The 20,978-nt window shown below is 50.3% G+C and overlaps 9 protein-coding genes across 9 annotated transcripts; 4 read left to right on the forward strand and 5 right to left on the reverse strand.

Moving 5' to 3' along the window:
• Positions 1–199: 199 nt before the first annotated feature.
• ALT_1195 (uncharacterized protein) lies at positions 200–814 on the reverse strand (the record flags this gene model as incomplete). Its single annotated transcript, XM_033561432.2, has 1 exon — positions 200–814. The coding sequence occupies one exon, from the start codon at positions 812–814 to the stop codon at positions 200–202; it is 615 nt and encodes a 204-aa protein (XP_033417323.2).
• Positions 815–4,336: 3,522 nt separating this feature from the next.
• ALT_1196 (uncharacterized protein) lies at positions 4,337–5,999 on the forward strand (the record flags this gene model as incomplete). Its single annotated transcript, XM_033561430.2, has 2 exons — positions 4,337–4,514; positions 5,467–5,999. The coding sequence occupies 2 exons, from the start codon at positions 4,337–4,339 to the stop codon at positions 5,997–5,999; spliced, it is 711 nt and encodes a 236-aa protein (XP_033417321.1).
• Positions 6,000–6,191: 192 nt separating this feature from the next.
• ALT_1197 ((+)-neomenthol dehydrogenase) lies at positions 6,192–6,979 on the reverse strand (the record flags this gene model as incomplete). Its single annotated transcript, XM_033561429.2, has 2 exons — positions 6,192–6,892; positions 6,943–6,979. The coding sequence occupies 2 exons, from the start codon at positions 6,977–6,979 to the stop codon at positions 6,192–6,194; spliced, it is 738 nt and encodes a 245-aa protein (XP_033417320.2).
• A 2,687-nt stretch (positions 6,980–9,666) lies between these two features.
• On the forward strand, positions 9,667–10,782 carry ALT_1198 (putative extracellular arabinanase; the record flags this gene model as incomplete). The annotated part of the gene is made up of 4 exons (XM_033561428.2): positions 9,667–9,930; positions 9,977–10,456; positions 10,511–10,596; positions 10,647–10,782. 4 exons carry the CDS (start codon positions 9,667–9,669, stop codon positions 10,780–10,782), a joined length of 966 nt encoding a protein of 321 aa, XP_033417319.2.
• Positions 10,783–11,549: 767 nt separating this feature from the next.
• ALT_1199 (F-box protein) lies at positions 11,550–12,128 on the forward strand (the record flags this gene model as incomplete). The annotated part of the gene is made up of 1 exon (XM_089599107.1): positions 11,550–12,128. One exon carries the CDS (start codon positions 11,550–11,552, stop codon positions 12,126–12,128), a length of 579 nt encoding a protein of 192 aa, XP_089456771.1.
• A 1,201-nt stretch (positions 12,129–13,329) lies between these two features.
• On the forward strand, positions 13,330–14,078 carry ALT_1200 (glutathione S-transferase family protein; the record flags this gene model as incomplete). The annotated part of the gene is made up of 3 exons (XM_033561427.2): positions 13,330–13,531; positions 13,579–13,682; positions 13,734–14,078. The coding sequence occupies 3 exons, from the start codon at positions 13,330–13,332 to the stop codon at positions 14,076–14,078; spliced, it is 651 nt and encodes a 216-aa protein (XP_033417318.2).
• A 193-nt stretch (positions 14,079–14,271) lies between these two features.
• ALT_1201 (alpha-keto acid decarboxylase family protein) lies at positions 14,272–16,048 on the reverse strand (the record flags this gene model as incomplete). The annotated part of the gene is made up of 2 exons (XM_033561426.2): positions 14,272–15,800; positions 15,850–16,048. The coding sequence occupies 2 exons, from the start codon at positions 16,046–16,048 to the stop codon at positions 14,272–14,274; spliced, it is 1,728 nt and encodes a 575-aa protein (XP_033417317.2).
• Positions 16,049–17,492: 1,444 nt separating this feature from the next.
• On the reverse strand, positions 17,493–18,350 carry ALT_1202 (sterol desaturase family protein; the record flags this gene model as incomplete). Its single annotated transcript, XM_033561425.2, has 1 exon — positions 17,493–18,350. One exon carries the CDS (start codon positions 18,348–18,350, stop codon positions 17,493–17,495), a length of 858 nt encoding a protein of 285 aa, XP_033417316.2.
• A 750-nt stretch (positions 18,351–19,100) lies between these two features.
• Positions 19,101–20,556, reverse strand: ALT_1203 (uncharacterized protein; the record flags this gene model as incomplete). The annotated part of the gene is made up of 4 exons (XM_089599108.1): positions 19,101–19,652; positions 19,756–20,278; positions 20,334–20,457; positions 20,508–20,556. 4 exons carry the CDS (start codon positions 20,554–20,556, stop codon positions 19,101–19,103), a joined length of 1,248 nt encoding a protein of 415 aa, XP_089456772.1.
• Between the last annotated feature and the right edge of the window lie 422 nt (positions 20,557–20,978).

A 20,978-nucleotide genomic window follows, 5' to 3' on the forward strand; every position in this document is an offset into this window, starting at 1 on the left:
CTGCTGTCAAGCATGGCAAGAGGAGGGGGAGACGTAGCTAGTAACTGAAATGTCCTGCAGGAGGACAGATGCAGGAGGGCCATTTCATGCTAGGGGTGCTTTGACAGCGCAATTATAACTACACAAATATCAAGCTCAACTAGCCTGCTTTCAACTAGGCATACATCAATACACTGTATGTTATCTGCGCATCAACGCATTAAGTGTGCTGGAAATGCCCATCCCTCCAAGTTCCAGTTTTAATTGTCCCGTTTGGACGTGTCAGCTTTCCACGACCATGAAGAACCCATTTGTTTTTCATATATCCTTCATATACGGAACCGTCGGCGCTGTGACGCAGCCCGGATCCCTGTCCTGTGTTTGTTGTGCTATCCCAGGTGCCTGTATAATACGATCCATCAAGCGCGTGCCGCGTGAACTTTCCATGCAGCTTGCCGGCCTTCCAAGTCCCGTTGGTAGTGTCGCCTCCCACTGAAGTCATGATCCCTGAACCTTCGCATTTCCAGTTGACGAAGCTACCAGTATAAGAACCCTTAGTTTTCCATCGGATTTCTCCTTGACCGTTCGGCGCATCACGACGCCACTCGCCGTTGTAGGTGAACTCCGGACATGAATATTCGCCTTTGTACCATCGTTTACCGTTTTGCCACTGTCCTTCGTAGTAGGAATCTCCGGAATTATAAATTATTTTGCCTTGACCGTCAGGGACTTTGGTAACAATGGTACCGACGGTCTTGAGAAACACGGCGCCAGTGTACTTGCCCGGGCTTCCTGAGGTGACCCAGGGCAGATTGGTTGCATAGGCTCCTGCCATGATAGCGGCGCTGGAATCTGCTAATTACCCAGTTCTCAAGGCAGGATCTGGGCGTCGCCTACTTGGATTGGAAGCAAAAGAGGTCAGCACTTTTCTCAGAGATTGAAACATGCGCAGCATTGCTGTCTGTACTCACGCGCCACGTATAAAGGACTAGAATATAGTGGACAGTGATGGGATATCTGGGAAGACAATGGCGCCCCTCACTGGAACAAACGGACAGGACCTCCCTTTCCAACGAAAAGCGTATTGCTCAAGGTTGAATGATGAATATCAGACTTTGTACTTCAGCGCCTGATTTATATGCCTCTGGCTTACAGGTGGCCAAGCCGCCCATTTTGCAACACCATGATCACAGTTGAAGGGTCTGAATAACAGGCCTATCAAGATACAAGAGTCTCCCCACCTCTTCGTCACCAGATAAAATGTCAGGGTTTGCATTGGATTAACTCAAGACACTGATAACAGATAGAAGGCTAGGCCGCCACGCCACAAGTCATCTTTACTCGCTGGTATGAGTCTTGTGCGCTACACATGTGTGCAGTCGAGCTGAGGCGCTTGTGGATGGACGTTGAGTCAATTGGACAAGGCCGGATATTTGCATTGCATACAACCTTTATGGGCCACGCTTCAACCACTCAAGGTGGTAGAGAGGGCCACGATGTTTCGCTGCACCTGGCTTGTCTGTTGAAGGGAGTTTCACTGACAAGTTGTTCAGTATGCAGGAATATAATCCATCCCACCTTACTACGCGGAATAAGGCAACGGCCAGAGTTGAGTACCTCATCCATAGCCCACAGTTACTCTGTATACGTGCACAAAAGTATGCCTAATGGCCAAGGCTGAGCTGCCCGACACATTGTGTTAGCTCTTCTTCTTGTATTCTTATTTATGCCATACTATTGGTGGCCTAGTTAGCGCCGGGATGTCAGCATTGCACCAAAGCCAGTCTTATGGGCGAGGCTGAGCTGCACAACTCTGTTAGTTTCTTAAAATTCTTACATTGTTCTTAGCGCCAATGCTGTATATTGGTAGCCTAATTAGCGCCGGCATGTCAGAAGTCAACATACCTGCACTAAGCCAGCCTCATACTGAAACCCTCCATAAGTATCCTGAAATGTCAGACCTCGAACTCCTCGGTAGCTACCTTCTCAAACCCTTCTACAGATAGATCTTGCCAGTCTTAGGATCGAGAATCGAGCGGTTATGAGTTTGTCAATACCAGTTATCTCAGAACCACAATTGCTCACCAGGCACAACAAAGGCTCGCCTGCCTTCGTCGGGCTTGAAGCCGCAACTCATGGCGACGGTGAATTGCATGGCAATATCCTTGGAGAACCACGGTGCCAAGTTCTCTCACCTTCACTCCGCTTGGCCAGGGGCACTGAGCTAATGAGCGGTTTTTACAGAGGGCGGAAACTGGCAATTTGGGGAAATTGATCTTCTGAAGGTATGCACTTTATCATAGCCTTGCTTGAAAATAGATGACTGAGCCGACCAAAATAGACCACAACTCTTCCGGAGATATGCTACTTGTATGGATGGCACTTTCGGACTAGAATCTTATCAGATCGGAATACTCATCGCTTATAAAACAAATTTTGTCATTTCATCAGGTTTCTTGATGCCAGTTCGTATCCGGGATCAGAACATGATCGTGCAAAGATTTTACGGCACTTCAGCGTACCTCTTTTTGTGACAAATGATACGTGCACTAGATTGAATGGGTATTTTGGATGCAGGGGAACTTATGACAAGGATGATAAGCTGCAAAATTATGGTAAATATGTCATTCTTCTGTCGTCCCTCCCTGAGAAGGGGCCCATTGAGAAAGCTGATCACAACATTAGTTACATGGTTCCGTTGCTTGGTAAAGTTAATATACAGTCAAAGAGCGACAAATGGGCTAAGTATTGACTACAAATGGCATGAAATCGGTGTCTTCACCAGATGGGATAGCCCAAACTGTTGCAGGATATTATGTGTTGATGCGCCAGAAGCGTTCCGCCATGACCTGAAGATATCCCTTGAAATTATGTCCACGCTGGACTTGAAAGATCCGTTTTGCATGCATGCGCCATTGCTTGACGAGATGGTGAAATTGTACGATCAGTCTTTATGGCTGCTCCGGGATGCTGTTCGGGCAATTGAGAAGGTACATTTCATCTCTTGCTCGAGAGGAAATTATTGCGCTGACGAGTGCCCCTTTGTAATAGAACAGAGTCGAAATAGGAACAAATTTCGAGAATATGAACGACTTGTCTCGCCATGGAGTCCATGTCACAGAGGTCCTGGAGGCGACGATTGGGACATTTCTGAAGATACAGGAACAGCAAAGACGAGTTTACGATTGTTTGCCAGCTGAAATCAGCAAGACCTATCAAGAGCAGGCGCAGGAGTATGTGAGCTTTCAGCTGTTGATGATTCAAAATCTGCTATTGCGCTCAAAGGCGTCATATGAGCGATTGAAAACGGAGACCACGGCGGTAAGGCTCCTCATGGTCTCAAAATCAAATGTGCATGGAATTTACCAGGAGTAGGCATTTAATAGAATCACTCAGCGGGACAGCTCGGTGATGAAGTCGATATCAATATTGACTATGGTATTCCTGCCGGCCACATTCATCTCTGTACGTCAGAGTCCACTCTTCTTCCTTCCGGCGACTATTTTCTGATTCAATAGCTAGACCATGTTCAGCATGCCTTTCTTCCAAGACGATGACGATCAGTGGAAAGTGTCCGTGGACTTTTGGATATACTGGGCGGTGTCCATTCCGCTGACCTTCGTCATATTCGTTATTTGGGCATTATTCCCATATGCTTTGGATGCATGGAAGGCATTCAAGGCGAAGGCTTTGAAAGGGAAAAGATATGAGATGCAGCAACTCGTATAGTGCTTTAGAACGGCTTGTTCCATTGGTTATGGCAGGTGCTGCTCTGACCTACGTTACTGCGTTACTCTCGCCATTCCCAAAGGCTATTAGGATATGGTTATCTAATGAGGCATGCGTCCCGGTAGGGTCATCTGCTAGCATTTGTGTACTCATATAAGCCAGCACGGCTTGCAATATATGTACTCTAGAGCACACTGATATACTGATTACTTCTGTCTAATTGCTACCTCTCTGCACCGGTAATTTCCTTGATCTACCGAGTGTAATTGAGATTCAAACTATGAGTCATGTTAGCCAATGCCAGGCCTCGTTTACTGTGAGCATGGGGCGCCCTAACGCAGCATAAGCACTACTGGCCCCAAGGCTGGGCCTCTTCCTCCAATAATATTTTCACCCTGTCCAGGGCCAGATGCTATTTCAGGCAGTGGGCCCATAATCATTGTGTGCAAATGTAACGTGGCGTCGCACTGTCTCACCACCGTTGGTCCAGAGAAATACTTAAACAGTCCTTGCAATCAGCAGGATACGGCTCCATCGGAATGACATTGCTGTCACCCTTCTTGGTCTTAGACGGCACACTCGCTCAGTACTCGGTATATCATCTTGCATTCCCACAATCACAGCTAAAATGATTACCTGGCTCAAAAACCTGTTATCTGGCGACAGCGCCGAAGCAAGGAAGAAACGCAAGAAGGAAGAGCGCGCGGCTCGAGAGCGCCGTAAACGGATCAGAGAGCGCGAGAGAGAACTGATGCGCCGAAGGGGAATAGGCACGTGGAAATCATCCTTTTTCTTGGCTGCTCCAGGTCAGGTATACCAGAATTGAGACGCTGCAGCATTTTCAGCGCGGAGTGATTGGTATTTTCCTGCTTGATCATGGCCAGTCCGATGTGGTTTTCCCATGAGTGCCTCGTATGCCTCGGCGTCTTATGTGGGTGCTGTGCCATCAGTTTGGCGACTCTTCAACTGCCTTAGGTTGTTATGAAACTTCAGTTGACGATAAGGTGTTGATGATCTATGGACTCAGCATTATAAAGGAAGGATCGTGTCGTCTATGGAGTGTTCGCTCTCGATCAGTTTTCTCTCGATACCTCCCGTTCCGAACCGAGATCCTAAATATATTCCATTAACTTACGAATGCAACTCTACGGTTGTGGTGAGAACAGTGACGGATACTTGGGCCAACCTCAATCCTGCCTTCGTCACTCAGTTGGCGAAGAGCATTGCTGCGAGCACAATAATCATGGGAGAGATTGTTCATACTGTCCACTATGGCCGCTCAAACTCAGGCCTTTGACAAGGCCGTGCCAGAATATTCGCATCATCAGCTGCGATGATGGGTCGACGTTTGTGCAAGTTGATGATCATTTGAAATATCTGAGCCATCATCCTCTTGATGATGGTGAACTTGCACTTGTCACGGATGCAATACATCCAAGTCGGATCCAACAGGCCATTGTTCTGTCTGGAGGCCATAAGGCAGCCTTTCTTTCTGACAACCAGCAGCTGTATCCTCACACAGGATGGGAATGATCGACCTTCCACGCGGTTGAAATCGATTATGCGAAGACAGATCTCACACATTGCGGTACGGAGTACGCGCATGCTTAACCCGGATCTCATCTCAGGGGCAGTTGCACTCGTTCTTGAGAGTGATCCTCACACAGTTGTCTTTTTCGACTCGTGGCGACCAATGATTGCTTGGTTGACGGACAATGAGACTAAGCAAGGCCCGACTCATTCGGTGACATTTTGCAGCGCCTATCGTCAAACTTACCAGTAAGTTCGCTGCGCTTGACGAGACTGGTGCTGGGCATGTCTGGAGCAAAAAGAGCACCGTTCACGCCCCATATCCGCCGGACGAGAACGAAGCGTTCAAAGAGGTATGGGATCGCTATGTCCTTTTCGGTGATCCAATCCGAAGATGGCCGTTGCAACTACCAGAAGCGCTCGATTCCACGCCAAAGAGCTTGCCACTACCGCCTATCCAGAAGATGGCGACAGGAGGATGTTACAATGTTGGCATCTCTCATGCGAGACAGCTGTGCATCTGGGGTTACAAATCCGAGAATTGGCCTGAGATCGCGGATGTTAATCCAATGAGCGCCGTCGAGTTCAAAGCAGCTGTCATTGAGACTGATACTGGCAGACGCCTCCAGATCGTCGTTGCAGCTGCGGGACGGGCGCATGTTGTAGCTTTGGCGGCGGATGGGTCGCTTTGGTCTGCAGGTGATGGACTCAATGGACAATTGGGCATAGGAACCAGGCAGTTCGGCTTATGTACGGAATAAGGCACTAGTGATATTGCGGCCAATGACACTGGCGAAGGGTTTGCTGTGCATTGGCAAAAGGTGGATACCGTGGAAGTATAGGACGAGGGACAAAGATGTGAGGCCGTTTTTTGTGAGGGAGATCATACATTGATTGTAGTCAGGAACAATATAGCCTAGGGTTTGATGCGATTCTTCTACCGGAGGTGGCAACTACCAAAAATAAACACCCGTGTTATGCAACAACTGACCAACTTCATCATCCCGCTTCCCCTCAAGCACATCAATCAACGGCCGCACCGCCTCAGCAGCCGGCTTAGCCCCGTTCTCCGCCGTGTTTCTCTCGCTGAGATTCGACTGTGTGAAGCCAGGGTCATACGCGAAGACCTTGATGGCTGGGCCGTGCTCCACCCACTGACACGCAGTTATCATATGCAGTGCTGACTTGCTCACTCGATACTGCAGGCCTGGCACCTTGTACAATACCGAGGACGGATCCAAACGACGGGCGATCGAGCCCGCACCGCTGGAGATGTTGATAATCCGCGGGGAGCCGGTGGACTTCCGTAACAGTGGGATAAAGGACTCCGCAACGACTGCTGCACCAGTCGCGTTGGTATTGAATTCGTCTTGCAACTTCTGGCGAAGGGTGGGAGCTGTAGATACTATGGCGGCGTTGTTGACGAGAATGTCGAGTTTTCCGTGTGCTTTTTCAACCGTCTCTGCGGCGCGGTGGATAGTCTCGTCGTCGGTAACATCGAGATGGAGCAGCTCTAAGGTGCCTAGTAGATTGCGTGATTGTAGCTGGGCCAGCGCTGCATTGCCTTTTTGCATGGAGCGGACTCCCATGAGAACGTGGTAGGACGCTTTGGCTGTTAGCTGGGCGGCAAGTTCGAAACCGATCCCGCTGTTTGCTGGTGGTGGTTAGCTCAATTGGCTTTCGCATTCAAGTTGAGGAACATACCCCCGGTAATAAGTACTATTGTCTTTGTAGCTGCCATTGTAGTTATGCGTGGTTGAAAATGTACATTTCTCCTGGATTTGCTGGCTTTATAGACATTTTTCTATGGAGATAGACCCTAACTGCGTTAAGTCCGAGGCGATTATTATGCTTAGAAATGCTCATTTCGATAGTCAAACTGTCTGATGTCCTGTCTATGCAGCCTTCGTGATTCGTCCGCTCGTATAACTTTTGGGCATGCTTATGCGGGATGTATAAAACAGAATAGTAACTATTATAGCCCAGACGTACTTGGAGGCTCGGCTTTGTTTTACTGGTACTTATACTGGCGAAGAACTATCGCTGCCGAGGACTCTATGTATGGCTTAGGAGCCTCCTGTACATTAATCTCTCCTAAGGACGTTAAGGGATCTCGCGGGTAGTGGGATCGCAAGGAAGAAGATGAGGGATGTTCGACATTCTCGCTGATTACAAACTAGGAGACGGATTTGTTGACGGAATCACCGTCGAGGATAAGGTATTGTCTCCTGTACGAAGATTTCAACGAGAAATGTCAAATCTGAGGGCCATCCTTTTCCTGTCGCTCTACATGCTCGGACCTATCCTGAACAAGTCTTCAACACCTGGTACAACTACAAAGCGATATATGACGCGAGTTTGTCTTTCTGCCGAGCTGGACCACTGTCTTCTCTGCCGTACTTTTCCCGACATAAGACATTTGTGTCGGATTGGCGCAACTCGATAGCTTACGCGTCAGGGGCCAGTCCAGTGGACAAGCCCTAGACTGGAATGAAACCGATAGGGACCGAGCTTCAGGTACGATGCACGCGGTGCAGAGGATATATATGCTTATTGTGTGAAGAATATGGAACAAGAACCTCGCAGAAAAGATATTAAGAATTTAAGATGGACTCTGATGTCCGTATCTTTCCGTATATATCTGTTCAGCAGCAAGATGATCAACATTCTGAGTCAGGACTCACATGAATAGCCAACCGTCATTATTCTATTAATATGCTATTAAAATTGCTCTAACCAGATATGACCTTCATATCCGAATGACTGTCAGCAGATTCCTATGTGCTGGAGTACCAAGAAGATCATTCAGCCTTCCCCGCATTTCCTGCTGCACTATGAGTTGGCATGTGCTCATACCAAAAAGGAATTATGCCATCGGCTAATAGGCGATGAGATCACTGGAAATAAGCCGTCAACGAAGATCACAAGGCTTATATCCCAAGATTAAAGGCAAATATGATGACTGTTACCCCGCATTTCTGTCTTGCGCGCTCTTACCGCAGAAAGTACATAAACAAATCTCGAGGGTATTCCAATATTATAGACTGTATTATAATGAACGAAAGTGCCAGTAGTAGAGGCTGAGAGTACAATATGATCCACGGATCTTCGCTGTCAACCGGATCCTGGCGGGGGTGCCCCAGCAAGGCTCGATCGATGCGATCGATGGACCAGGATGAGATCCTGGTCTTTGTCGATCAATCTGAGTCAGAGTGACGGAAGACAAGGACAGTAGCGTGCAGACGACAACACAACATCTTTACCGTACTATCTTGGCTGGGCTACTTGATAAACGAGTCAAGCAGTTTCTGCTGACACATGGCTATAACAGGTGTTACTATACATCATAGTCAGCTCATAGGTGTCTATTTCCTGAGGATGACTTCATGGAGTCTCTTGAAGAAGATTTCACTGCATTGTCCTAACAGAGTAATCTGATGGCATGGACCATGGTAATACTCTGGCGGGACAAACCTACAAGATGCTAAGAACGACGGATGGCTGAAGCCACCAGAAGGCACCGAAGAGGATGCCGCGGAGTTAATCTGTATCCAATGATGTTCGTCAGTTGCAGAGGAGATATGTCATCTACGCATCTTGACTCCATTTTGCGCGATTCCTATGGCCCACTTGGTCCCACTATGATGCACATCAACCATGACTCGCGAGACCGTTTGATCTCTCTACTCTCAGTTATTCTACTGATGCTGATGATTCGGAAATGGCCGATCGGGAAGATTTATCCACTCGGACAACGCACTCAACTGGATGCATGTAGCAAGCAAGGGATGCATTACTAGTTCTGTAAACGCTCCGACAGATAAAGGAACAAAAGAATGGCGGTCTGAGGTCACACGAACGGAGAAATAGTGTCGATAAACAGCTAGCTATTCAATATCGCTATTGTAGGTCAAAAGTCTCCTTAGTCCTTAGGTTTGGCCAGATCGCGATCGGCGGTCACCAGGTAAGGCTCAAAGAATTATTGTACTTAGTTCCAACCTTTTCTTCCAACGCCTCGACTTTCATTCGATCACCATCAGCCATGCCAGTACTTGATGCCTTACTCCACTCCCGCGTTGGCGTTGCGACTGCAGGCTCATCATTGGGCCGAATCGCGACATCGCCCGCGATAGGATACACTTTGGGCCACTGTGCATGGCCAGCTCCAATCTTTCCGACTCTGCGCCCGGTCATTCGCGGCACAAAGGGGTCGCCTGGATGGAGGGATATCTTGGCTTGCGGGAGGTTGCCGTGCGGGCTGCGATGGCTGCATTCAGTCCAAAGGCTGACAATATGGGGTAATTTCCGAGAGATTCCTCTGGCACCGAGTGGGCCAGGAATGACATAAATAGGGCTGTTCGCTCCTATGCAACCTTTTCGAAGTCAATTATTATACAGTATTGAGTAGAGGCAAAACAAAGGTTCGCCATGTATCTATATACTCTCATCCTCCTCTTCCTGGCGTCTGTGAACGTCAACGCCTACGCAGACCCCGGTGCCTGCTCAGGCAACTGCTGGACCCATGATCCTGGTCTGTACCAGCGTAAATCTGATGGGAAATACTTTCGCTTTGCAACGGGCGGAGGCATCCATATCGCCTCGGCGGACAGCCTTGAGGGCCCGTGGACGGACGACGGCTATGTCCTACCCAACGGCTCTATCATCGACCTAGACGGGAAGACCAACCTCTGGGTATGTCTCTATTCATTTACCTCTGTCATGTCTCCTAACATTCCAGGCCCCTGACCTGCACTACCGAGATGGGACATACTACCTCTACTACGCGGTTTCCTCTCTGGGCTCGCAGAACTCGGCCATTGGAGTTGCGACCTCCAAGACTATGGAAGCCGGCAGCTGGACCGACCACGGCACTACCGGCATCGAGTCCACGTCCGCCAGCCCGTACAACACCATCGATGCCAATTGGATCGTCGTCGGCGGCACCCAGTACGTCAACTTCGGCTCCTACTGGAATAACTTGTTCCAGGTGGAGATGGCCAACGGCCTCAAAATGAAGAGCGGCGCCACGCCGCACCAGATCTCCTACAATGCCAGCGGAATCCATCGCCAGGAGGCGGCCTTTATGTTTGAGCGCAACAATTACTTCTACTTGACTTTCTCCGGGGGCATTGCGCTGGGCTACAATGATACGTGGCCGGCTCCGGGCGAGGAGTACTTCATCTCGGTTTGTCGGTCGACCTCGGCGACGGGAGGATTCGTAAGTCGCAGCACCCCACATTTGTCTTTTGTATCAGAGGCTGATGATGAGTAGGTCGACAAGAACGGTGTTTCCTGCCTGAACAGTGGAGGAACCCTTTTGCTCGCCAGTCATGACTTTGTCTACGGTCCTGGCGGACAGTAAGTCCCACCTTATGGAAGGTAAAGAATGAACTAACTTCTGGGTGCAGGGGCATTCTCAAAGACTCAAGCAAGGGGTTTGTCTTGTACTATCACTATGCGGACACGCGCATCGGCAAGGCCGTCGAGGACTACCAGTTTGGATGGAACCAGTTGAAGTGGGACAACGACTGGCCTAGTGTTTGACCATGACTCATTTGTTTTTCTGATTATACATATGCTTTTTTTCCATATATATTTAGTTATCTGTTAATATTGTTTTGATTATTCAAGCGTTCAGCCACTGCGCCACCGGGAGTGTGGAATCCGATAGTTATGCAAGGGGTGAATCCATACATTCGCTCTATTGGACTTAGTCAGGAACAGGAATGCCCTATCATTCTGGGGAATAAATGCAGGCCCGGATTTTCTAGTATTTTCAATGGTTTTTGGCGATTGATAGATCTGCTGACAGAAATCGAGAGACGCCGATCACTCATTGCGCTGCCCTATCTCTTGCATCAGCTACCGAAGGGTATACCAGAACACTAACCTCATAATACTCTATAGCTTAGCATACAGTTTTGTATTGATGCTAAAGGGAATAAAAGGAACCTCTGCATGCAGTCTCAAGTCATGGACAATGCCACACACGGCTTCTGAACTGTCAGCTTTCCCGGAGCAGCATCGTGACTCCTGCTATGACAGACGACAAACCGGCATAACCTTCTGCGAGAAAGAAGAACACCGTCAAACAAAAGTTCACTGGGATAACAGATGTCTCTAGAGAGCACGAGGCAATTAGGTCAACGAGACAGTGCAGGAACACAATACGAGGGCATCACGCACAGCCGCCACCAGATAAGCAGTCAAAACGCGGAACATTTCCTGATGGGCTTTAAAATACGAGTTGCTCGCTGCCGGGTTTGCGACGACAAGCAGACATATATCCGAGACTACTGTGAACTTTCATAATGCCCCTGCAACCAGTTGAAGCACTCCCGACAGAGATCATAGTGTCAATCGCCACTCATCTCACAAGTCACAAAGATCGCTTCCATTTTGCCAGATGCTGCCGTCGTCTGTTTGACATCGTATGCCCGTGTACATTCCACCCGATCGAACTGCCCGAGTACTGCACGTTGGACCTCAGCTGGCTGATTGATTTCCCTTTGCACCGTCGGAAGGCTTGCCTCAGCGTGGAGAACCTTCCTCTAGGTCGGCCGATCTCTTGTTCCATAAAGCGTGTCCACTCAAAGGAACTGCCAACAATAGATGATAAGGTTATCGCACAAGTCGACGAATTAGTCAATTATTATAACGGGTGTGCCACCTGGACGAAAGAGCTCCGGCATGGGGACAACTGCGATGCATGGGTAGCCCTCCTGCTCTACATCCTTCCTAGCCTGCGCAGCATGGAATGGCTTTGGGTAGAATCTAGGACCCGGTACGCAGCAAAGTTAGTAGACGAGCTGATCCTGCGTCGGGACCAGTTCGAGGGAAGTGGTCCGCTCGGCAAACTGGAAGAAGTGCTTCTCAAGGGCACGGGCTGAAGAGTCGGTATTATCGGGTTGAAGAAAATCTTGCCATGTGTCTACCTGTCTTCGCTGCGTGTGTTCTCCGCTCAGATGGTCAAAGATTTTGATTGGTTTGTTCCTGAGATGAAGAATGGCGCGGCGAGAGTAACGCATCTTGAGCTGCGGCAGAGTACTACCCGCATGGGATTTGAGCGCTTGACAACACTCTGCACCGGTCTGAGGTCGTTCAAGTACTACTACGAATCAGGACCGTTCATGTTCGAACAGACGGCCACCTGCAAGCGAGGAGGGATACCCTCCAAACACTGTGTCTGGACTCGGATTCCTACTCTCTGCTGCAAGGATTTGAGAGACAGCACCCAGTGGGTTGGATGGCTGCGAGGATTTTGGAGATTGAAAAATCTTCAGTTGCAAATGGTTCACTTTTTTCTTCACGATCAGCAGCTCCCTCCAAAGAGGTTGGTAGATCTTCCGCCGTCGCTGGAGACCTTGTGCATTTCTGGATGGTGGCGCGAGAATGAGGCGGTCATGCTGCTGAAATGATGGATCTGGTGCATGCAAGAGGTGCATTCCTCATTTGTCAGAGATGACTATCCAGGGGAGGTTCCTTACGAAGCGACTCTCGCCTGGTGAACTAATGCATTATCAATCATGGCCACGGCTCCTGCCGGTAACTGACGGGAGGACCTTGGAAGACAGGATCCTCGAGGTTACGGCACCATTGTGCTCTAGCTGTGACAAACTAGGTGTCTCATTCTCTATCAAGGATTACGAGGTCGAGGCTAGAGCACAAGGACATAAGGGTCCACTTCCCCAGGATCTGCTTCCCGTATTCCGACAAGTGAAGGTCAATCTGGGTTTGACCTATTGCTCAGTAGGGCTAGATTAGCCGTCGCTATATTACGCATACTACGGTCCCTGCAGGATCTACCCGATGGATCGAAGGATCGAAAGATCAGGAGCAGGCGCCTAGACAAATTGATAATGATCCCATAAGCAATTTTAAGCGACCCCAGGGCGAGTCGGAATTAATTCCGTAAGCTACCCCTGCTCGTTAATCATGCCCAAATCGGACTGATCATGGCCTAAATCTGCCCCGCTTGCAAGTCGTATTCACTATAAAGACGCGGTCTGGCCGTAGTTCTCACTGTTTCAAGCCTCAACCCCGCTTCAAACCATCAATCTACTAACAAATTACACTCCAATTTCAGACACAATGGTTCTCAAGCTCCACGGATCCTCCTGGTCGACCTGCACGTCCCGCGTGCGCCTCGCGCTCATTGAGAAGGGCGTCGATGCCGAAATTGTCAACGTCGACCTGGCCAAGGGAGAACACTTGGCAGAGTCTTACCTCGAAATGCAGCCCTTTGGAAAGGTGCCTGTCCTGGAGGACACCGAGACAGGAGTCCAGGTCTTCGGTACGTCCCCAACCAGAGGTCATGATTGTTATGCTAATTCTTGCCAGAAAGCAGAGCCATTGCTCAATACATCATCGCCAAATACCGCGGCCAGGGGGCAGAGCTCGCGCCCCCAGAGTCCGATCTGAAAGCCTACGCTCTGTACCAGCAGGTATGTCCACGTCCAGCCAATCGACTCTTACAAAGAGTACTGACGTGCCAGGCCATCTCCATCGAACAATCTTACTTTGATCCCCCTATTGCACAGCTCGCCTACGAAAAGGTCTGGAAGTCCATGAAGGGCGAGGGTGAAACCGACGAAGTGCGCGTCAAGGCGCTGCTTGCGCAGCTGGACCGGACTCTCCAGGGCTACGAGCGGCTGCTTTCCAAGCAGAAGTACCTTGCCGGTGACGAGATCACATTTGCGGATCTGTCGCATCTGCCCTACGGCGTGTTTGTAGAGCAGTTTGGGTTCGCGGACTTGATTGCAAAGTACCCGCGTTTCCAGAAGTATTGGGAGGACCTGAAGTCCAGGGAGAGCTGGAAGAAGGTTGCTGCTTCGTCTTGATTGCGGCCTTGTTACGTTGTCAATGTTGCAATTATAGTATTACCTCGCCCAGCGTGTACTCCTATATACATCCAATGCTAGTCGTATTGCAGAGAGATCCCAAGTCAGTATCCTATCGCCGACAAACAGCCTACAACATCGACAGTATGGCACAGGCAGAAGCATGAATTAAGTTACCAGTCTATTGGCTAGCTTATTTCTGCGCATTGTCCCTCGCAATCTGCGCATTCAGCAAATTCATCAACACATCCGGCGCGTCAAACTTGTCCATAAACACCTCCACCATCCGCAGGCCTTTGCCATTCACCAGCTGGTCATCCTTCAGCACGGCTTCACAATCCGCCCATGTGCGAATCTCCCATGTCCGCGACGCGTACTCGCCCTCTTGATCCGCGCCGAATAGCTCCGGGGCCTTGAGGTACCGCCACCGGGCGACATCGTTGTACGCCTGGTTCCGGCCATGGATGCACCGCTCGATTGTATAGCCATCATTATTGATCAAGAAGACAATAACGTTGAGTTTGTGGTGGATGATAGTGCTCAGCTCTTGAACCGTCATTTGGAAGCTACCGTCGCCGATGAAGAGGATTGTTCGGGCGGTGGAGATGTTGTGGTACTCGTTTCGCGAAATCAGATCACGCTGCGCATAGCTCGCCCCCAGCGTAGCCGGGAGCATGTATCCAATGGACAACCAGGTGACTGGCTTGAAGAGACGAGTCTGCGGGGGGAGGATAAAGTCGTTGGCGCCGTAGCCTGGCGTTCCCGTTTCACCGAGGACGATGTCACCAGAGCGAAAGAAGGGCGACAGCCGTCTCCAGAAGCCTGCAGTCTGTGTGACGAGGTCGGTAGGAGGTACTTCGGGGAGTACTTGGGCCGTGGGGTGGATCAGATTATGCTTGTGCGCGGGGACCTTAGATGTGTCCAGTCGTTGTGTGAGCTGCTGGATGAAATATTTGACTGGGAGATCTCGGTAAATGTCTTTATTGACTTGAACGGAGGTCGGATTGAGTAGAACACTCGTCTCGTCCTGCGGTCTCACCAAGAAGATGTAGGTGTTGGTGTTGCTAAAGTGTGGTCCAAAAGCCAGGACCAGGTCACAAGAGTCGACAAATTCCTTGTGAGCCGGTCTATACACTCCGTAGACGTTGGGTAGAGTCTCGTCGACCAGCCCCTTGCCGAAGCCGGATGTAAACGTAGGCCAGCCCGTCGCCTTGACAAAATGATTCACTTCATTAACAGTACCAAAAGCTCTTGTCTCTCCGTCAACCAGAATCATGGGCTTCTTCGCGTTATAGATCCTCTCCAACACAGCAGTCAGGGCCGCCTCCTCCACCTGGGGCTGGCGCACGGGAGGCGGGATCTCGAGCTTGGACGCCAACCCCGCAGTGGGGACAAGCACGGGGACCATGTCAACGGGGATAGTAATGCGCACCGGTCGACTATGCAGCAGACACTGCAGCAGAATTCTGTCGATCTCGGCAGGCGCCGTGCGGTGATCACTCAGACTGACTTGCGCTACCGTGACATGTTCCTGCATGCGGTCGAACCGTTGGTATTCACCATCAATAAAGGTATGATGGATCATTGCGCGCGACTCGTGCGAAGCGCGCATGGGAGTCCCAACAATGTGCACGACTGGAGCTCTCTCTGCATAGGCGCCTGCGATGGCGTTGACGGCGGATAATTCACCCACGCCAAAGGTGGTCACGAGCGCACCGATACCTAAGTAATCAGCGTCTGTCAAGGCAGTATGAGGAAGGATAGTAAGTACCTTTGATCCGGGAGTATCCATCCGCAGCATACCCTGCATTAAGCTCATTGCAATTCCCAACCCAGTTGAGTCCCGAGGGTACCACGTGATCCAGAAGGGTCAGATTGTAGTCACCAGGTACACCAAATATAGAGTCTACACCCAATTGACGCAAACGTTTAAAGAGGTATTGCGCGAGGGGTAGAGTGTCGCCTTCCATGTTGAGTCGTCTAGTCTGACCGTGTATTATATGTCTTCAACACCTTGTAACGACACTTTTGACCTGTTCCTGGATATATGATAGAAGGAAGATCAACAATGGGGAAACTGCGACATCAAAAGATGCGGGGGGTGATACAGGCTAGTCCGCTTTGGGGCATCCTCGGCTGGCCATTACTCAATGAGATCTCAGGTTCTCGACCTGTGATTGGCTACTGCTCGCCGACATCCGATAAGCCCCCGTCGGCGATACCCAATCACGGTAAGAAAAGGATGCCTCAGGATTATACCCCGATGCTAAGCGGGGGATGGCCATATGCTAGGTACTTCGATGGAGTCTGCAGCTCATGTCGATGTAGACATCTTTTTGACTAGAGGGGCATATGGACGGGGAAACTGACATGGGGCAGTGTGATGATGCTACATGACTGCCTATATCATCACAATACCGAGCATTTCTTATGCAAAGTTTGGACCTTACCAGCAATGCCTGCGAGACAGAAGGCACTACTACTCGGCCATTCAACTGCAAGTGAGAGTATTGGAACCGTTAATTGTTTTGAAGGATCTTAGGAACCATCAGAAACGGACATCACTGAAACATAATCAGGTCATGGTTCCGAAACTTCGATAATCTTGAGCCTGCAGCTGTGCTCCAGCAGAACCGGACTAGGGGCCTGTCGCATTGCGAGGTGGTGCAGAGGATACGCTATCAGTCTGTTTTCGTAGAGCCAGTTTCGTACAAAACTTACCAACTTTGTGTTGCGAATTGCTATCCCTGTCGTTATGGGTTTGCAAGCAGATACTGATTTTTCAATCAGAGCGGATGAGGTTTGCGGAATGTCACAATGACTCTTCCTTCGCGAGAGGGCTCGATACTTCTTTCGTGAGCCAATAAGATCATGCATACGAGCTTGAGTTAACAAAAGGATCTCGCGGCGCATATTGAAACCGGTGCTGATGGCCAGTTCCTCGTCGATTCTTTCTTTGCGACTGGCAGATACTTGTCTTCCAAGAAAGATCGGAGGTTCTTCTCTGCAGGTCCTGGCCGCTTGACAAGCTCACTACTTTCTACCCTCGCCAGGATTTTGGTAAGTTGCGCCATGTACGTTGCTTCAGACCCATAATGTCTTGTCTGTTTCTGCGAGAGTACATGGTTGCCGTGAGCACATCTACCACGGCGTTCATCTCGCCTGTCATTTGCTGAGCTCAGTTCGAATCATGATAATCTTCAACAGTTGAAGTCTACAAGACTGAGGGGACCCGGTTTACTAGAAGTCAGAGAAGGATACGCCTTCGTATTTCCGGGTATCTGCGCTAATAGGATAAAGACATACATAGGACATGAGATCATGAGTCCATAGGTGTTGAGGTCATTAGGTCTTCATGTATAAGGGGTCATAGGGCCACGGGATGGCCGGTGCTGTATTAAAGACAGGAAGCCTTCATTTCGCGTCCATGTGTCTCCTCCGCTGAGTCTGCCACTCCGTCTCTGCTGCTGCCCGACGCGCCGCCACCAGATCCCACCGCGTGCCGAAATAGGTGTCGCAGATCCCCGGACTGCCGAATCCATCCGAGAATGAAACGTTTGCCCGAGAATGATGCTCTCCGTGAGCGCGATTGTCGACAAAATCCCGGATCAACGCCGCAACCTTTGGAGTCCAGCTCGGTAACGGTCCTTTTCCTCCCAGGAAGTTCTCTGATGAGAACAATGCAGAAAAGTCGTACCCCGAGTGCTCATAAACACCACCGAGAGCCCCAGACCCCGCGACAAGCGAATGGAAGAGAACATCTGCGCCGCCGCCTCCCACCAGCGCAAGAGGGACGAGATACGGGAGTACAATCTCGAGGAAGAAGTCCGGGGCGGACATGTAACATGCGCTGATTCCGCGACTGGCGCCTGTCGAGTGATGCAGCGAGTGCTGCAGCAGGCGCATCAGTCGCAGGTTCGGATTATGGAGCAGATACCGATGGGTGAGGTATTGCACCACGTCGTGACCGACGGCCATGGCCGGAAGTGACAGGAGGAAGTGTAGGGGATGCAGGTGCGTGGGTCCCACAAAACACAACCCCATTGCCTGGATGAGCATCATGCTTGGAAGCAGGATGCAACACTGATTGAACAACACGCGCGGGAGCATCTGGCTGTACGGCTTGCGGTCGATATCGCGCACCTTCAGATGGGGCAAGCTATTGGTGCGGTCGCACCATTCGAATATGAGTCCGACGGCATGAAAGACGACCTCTTGAACAAGCCAGGCATATATTGATAAAGGTAGCCAGCTTGGTAGGATCAGTTCCATGGTGGTTTTCTACTGTGGTGGTCCTATTCTTCTGGGAGTGAGATGGCCTGAGCAGGCTGGAGGGGAATGCAAATGCAGATATCCGGCCCGCATTTATTCAGAGTGTGAGGCATATTTACATATCCGCCAATTCCGACACTTCCGGCCCAAAGAGACTATGACTCGGCCCGTTGTGTTGTATGATCATTGCTAATAGTACTCAAATATTCTCTACTGCAAGCATCTACAGGGTGGATCATGACATCACCTGCATGCAGTCTTAGTCACAATTTGCTCGAATGCGCGCTTATGTACCGCATTTACTGCAAATATTTCCTCAGTTGCAGCAATGTCATTGTTCATAAATGAGGTGATGACCCTTTGATCCAGATAGGTATAATGGTCATTCGTTACCTTACACTAACATAGGTATGTGATTGTCGTATATCCTGCCGCCCTGGTTCCATCGAATTCTCTCAGTGATCACCCTCTCCCTTCCGCTCTTGGCAAATGAACGGGTAGGTTGCCCCACGTGTTGGAACAGTTGGATCGTGTCAACATTCACCTTCGGCTTATCCTCAGTCGAACGCTAAGGGCTGTAGATCTCTTCGGCTGGTCAACCCTGTTTTGCTTCAATTGAATATCGAGTAATGATTTTGGTTGACCACGGAACCAGTCTGACTCACAACAAAGGACTGAGAGATACAAGGCTGAGCCCAACAGAGCAGCTGAATTCTCTTGAGAGGTACTGCTAGGGATAATGCAAGCAAGCTAATATAACCCCCATTCAACCTGCTGCCCCTTGACTGTTCCATCACAAGACATCACCCCCTTCGCACCAACCTTCCCAGACCCCCCAAACTGTCTGACCGAATCAGTAATGATATCCACAATGTCCTGAGCACCGATGTTGAAGGCAACGTTGCCGTTCTTCCCCTGGCCCTGGACCCCAAAGGCGCACGAGCCACACTGCACAAGCTGGTGCTGATTGCCGATCGCGTTCTCGACCTCCCAATCGCCGTCCGTGTTTTGGATGTTCTTCACGATCTGCATGCAGTCCAACACGTTCGCGGACGCATCGCTGGTCTGGTCAACAAACGTCGAGTCTTGGCAGTGGTTCGGCGCCTGGTGCGGGATGCATGGGTAGTTGACCATGTTGGTGTATGGCCCGCCGGACTGGTCCCAGGCCTTGAAGGCAAAGTCGGCGCTGCACACCGACAGGCGGATGAAGCCGGGGGTTGCGATGTCCTGATTGTAGAGGTCCTCCAGTGTCCCGCTGTTGCTGGGGTCGGCGGCGGCGCCACCGTTTTGGTTGCCGTTTTGCTGGTACGTGCGGACCGACCCAATGGGTCAGTTGTCAGTTTATTCGCTGATCAACCAGAAGCTGGGAACTGAACTGAACTCACCCCGTGATGCGATCACCCACGGTGATACCCCCGGAGTCCTTTCCATCCAGGGAGTCAATGCCCGGCGGGGCAGAGAACTTGTTATCAAAGCACCCTCCCTCGGTGCAGGTCGACGCATCCCCCTTCGGGCTGGCAAGGTACTGGAGCTTCCCGCCGTAGCAGCCTGCCGTCGCGTGCATCGTGTCCGTGTCCATATAATCGCCCATTGGGTCGATGGTGCCGCAGTCGTAGCCCGTGTCAATGATGAACGCGTACGTGCCCGAGACGGTCCAGATGGACGGGATGGCGAATCTAAAGAAGGCTTTGCTGATGCTGGCTCGGAGTGCGCTTGCGCTCTCTGCCGGGGCATCTGGGCCAGGTGGTGCTATCCCTTTGCCTTCGATGAGCCTACCGTCTGAGATGAGGTCTGTTGGGCGGTTGAGCGAGTCGTCAGACCCATCGAATAACTTTGATAGTGACTTCTCGGGAATGTTGCCCCAGGCAGCGATACTTTGGCCCGTGTAGTTGGAGAACTCGTCCTGCTTCTCTGCCGTCCATTTGTCACTGTGTTCCGTCAAGTCAGTAACGAAATGGTTGGAAAATATTGTGGAACACATACGGGTTAGTATCGCTGAGCAAGTCCTTCGCAATGGTTGTGCTTTGCGAGATAATAGTCATAATCGTATCTTTGGCATTGTCCAATTCAGCATCGTGAAGGAGGAAATATGGCATCTTCGACAGGACTTCAGTTGCATGGTTAGTATCTCCAGGATGGCAGAGCGGGCTAACATACAGGAATTGAAGAACGGAGCGGCCACCATGGCCGTCCCAAGAGTGATCATATCGATCAGGAACAACAGCTACGTATTGTCTGGGGGCTCAGGGATCGGCGCGAATTTGTCAAGTCGGGCGACAGCTGTTGGTCAATTGACAATGCTGCGGGGTTTACTCTGCTCAGTTCCGCTCGTGGAACTCGCAGATTGATGAAAGCTGCACCAATCTGGGTGGACTATTACGTCTGCATTGGCATCTAATCTCTTTACCGAAGCACGCAGATTAATATGGAAGACAGAGCTAGTTAGATGAGATGATGAGTGATGGAGATGGATTCTATGATTCGTTAGTCCAGGGTCTCTAGTGCCTCATGCGCGTAAATACAGTTTACTTATTATCTACAATATGTTATTAACACAACTGCACTTGCACTGAGCATCTTTTTTCGAGGACCGGTAAGACCCCTGTAACCTAGACACCAGGCTGCAGT

Source organism: Aspergillus lentulus, assembly GCF_001445615.1.
Source record: "Aspergillus lentulus DNA, contig: Alt01, strain: IFM 54703, whole genome shotgun sequence".
Classification (NCBI taxonomy): Eukaryota; Fungi; Ascomycota; class Eurotiomycetes; order Eurotiales; family Aspergillaceae; genus Aspergillus; species Aspergillus lentulus.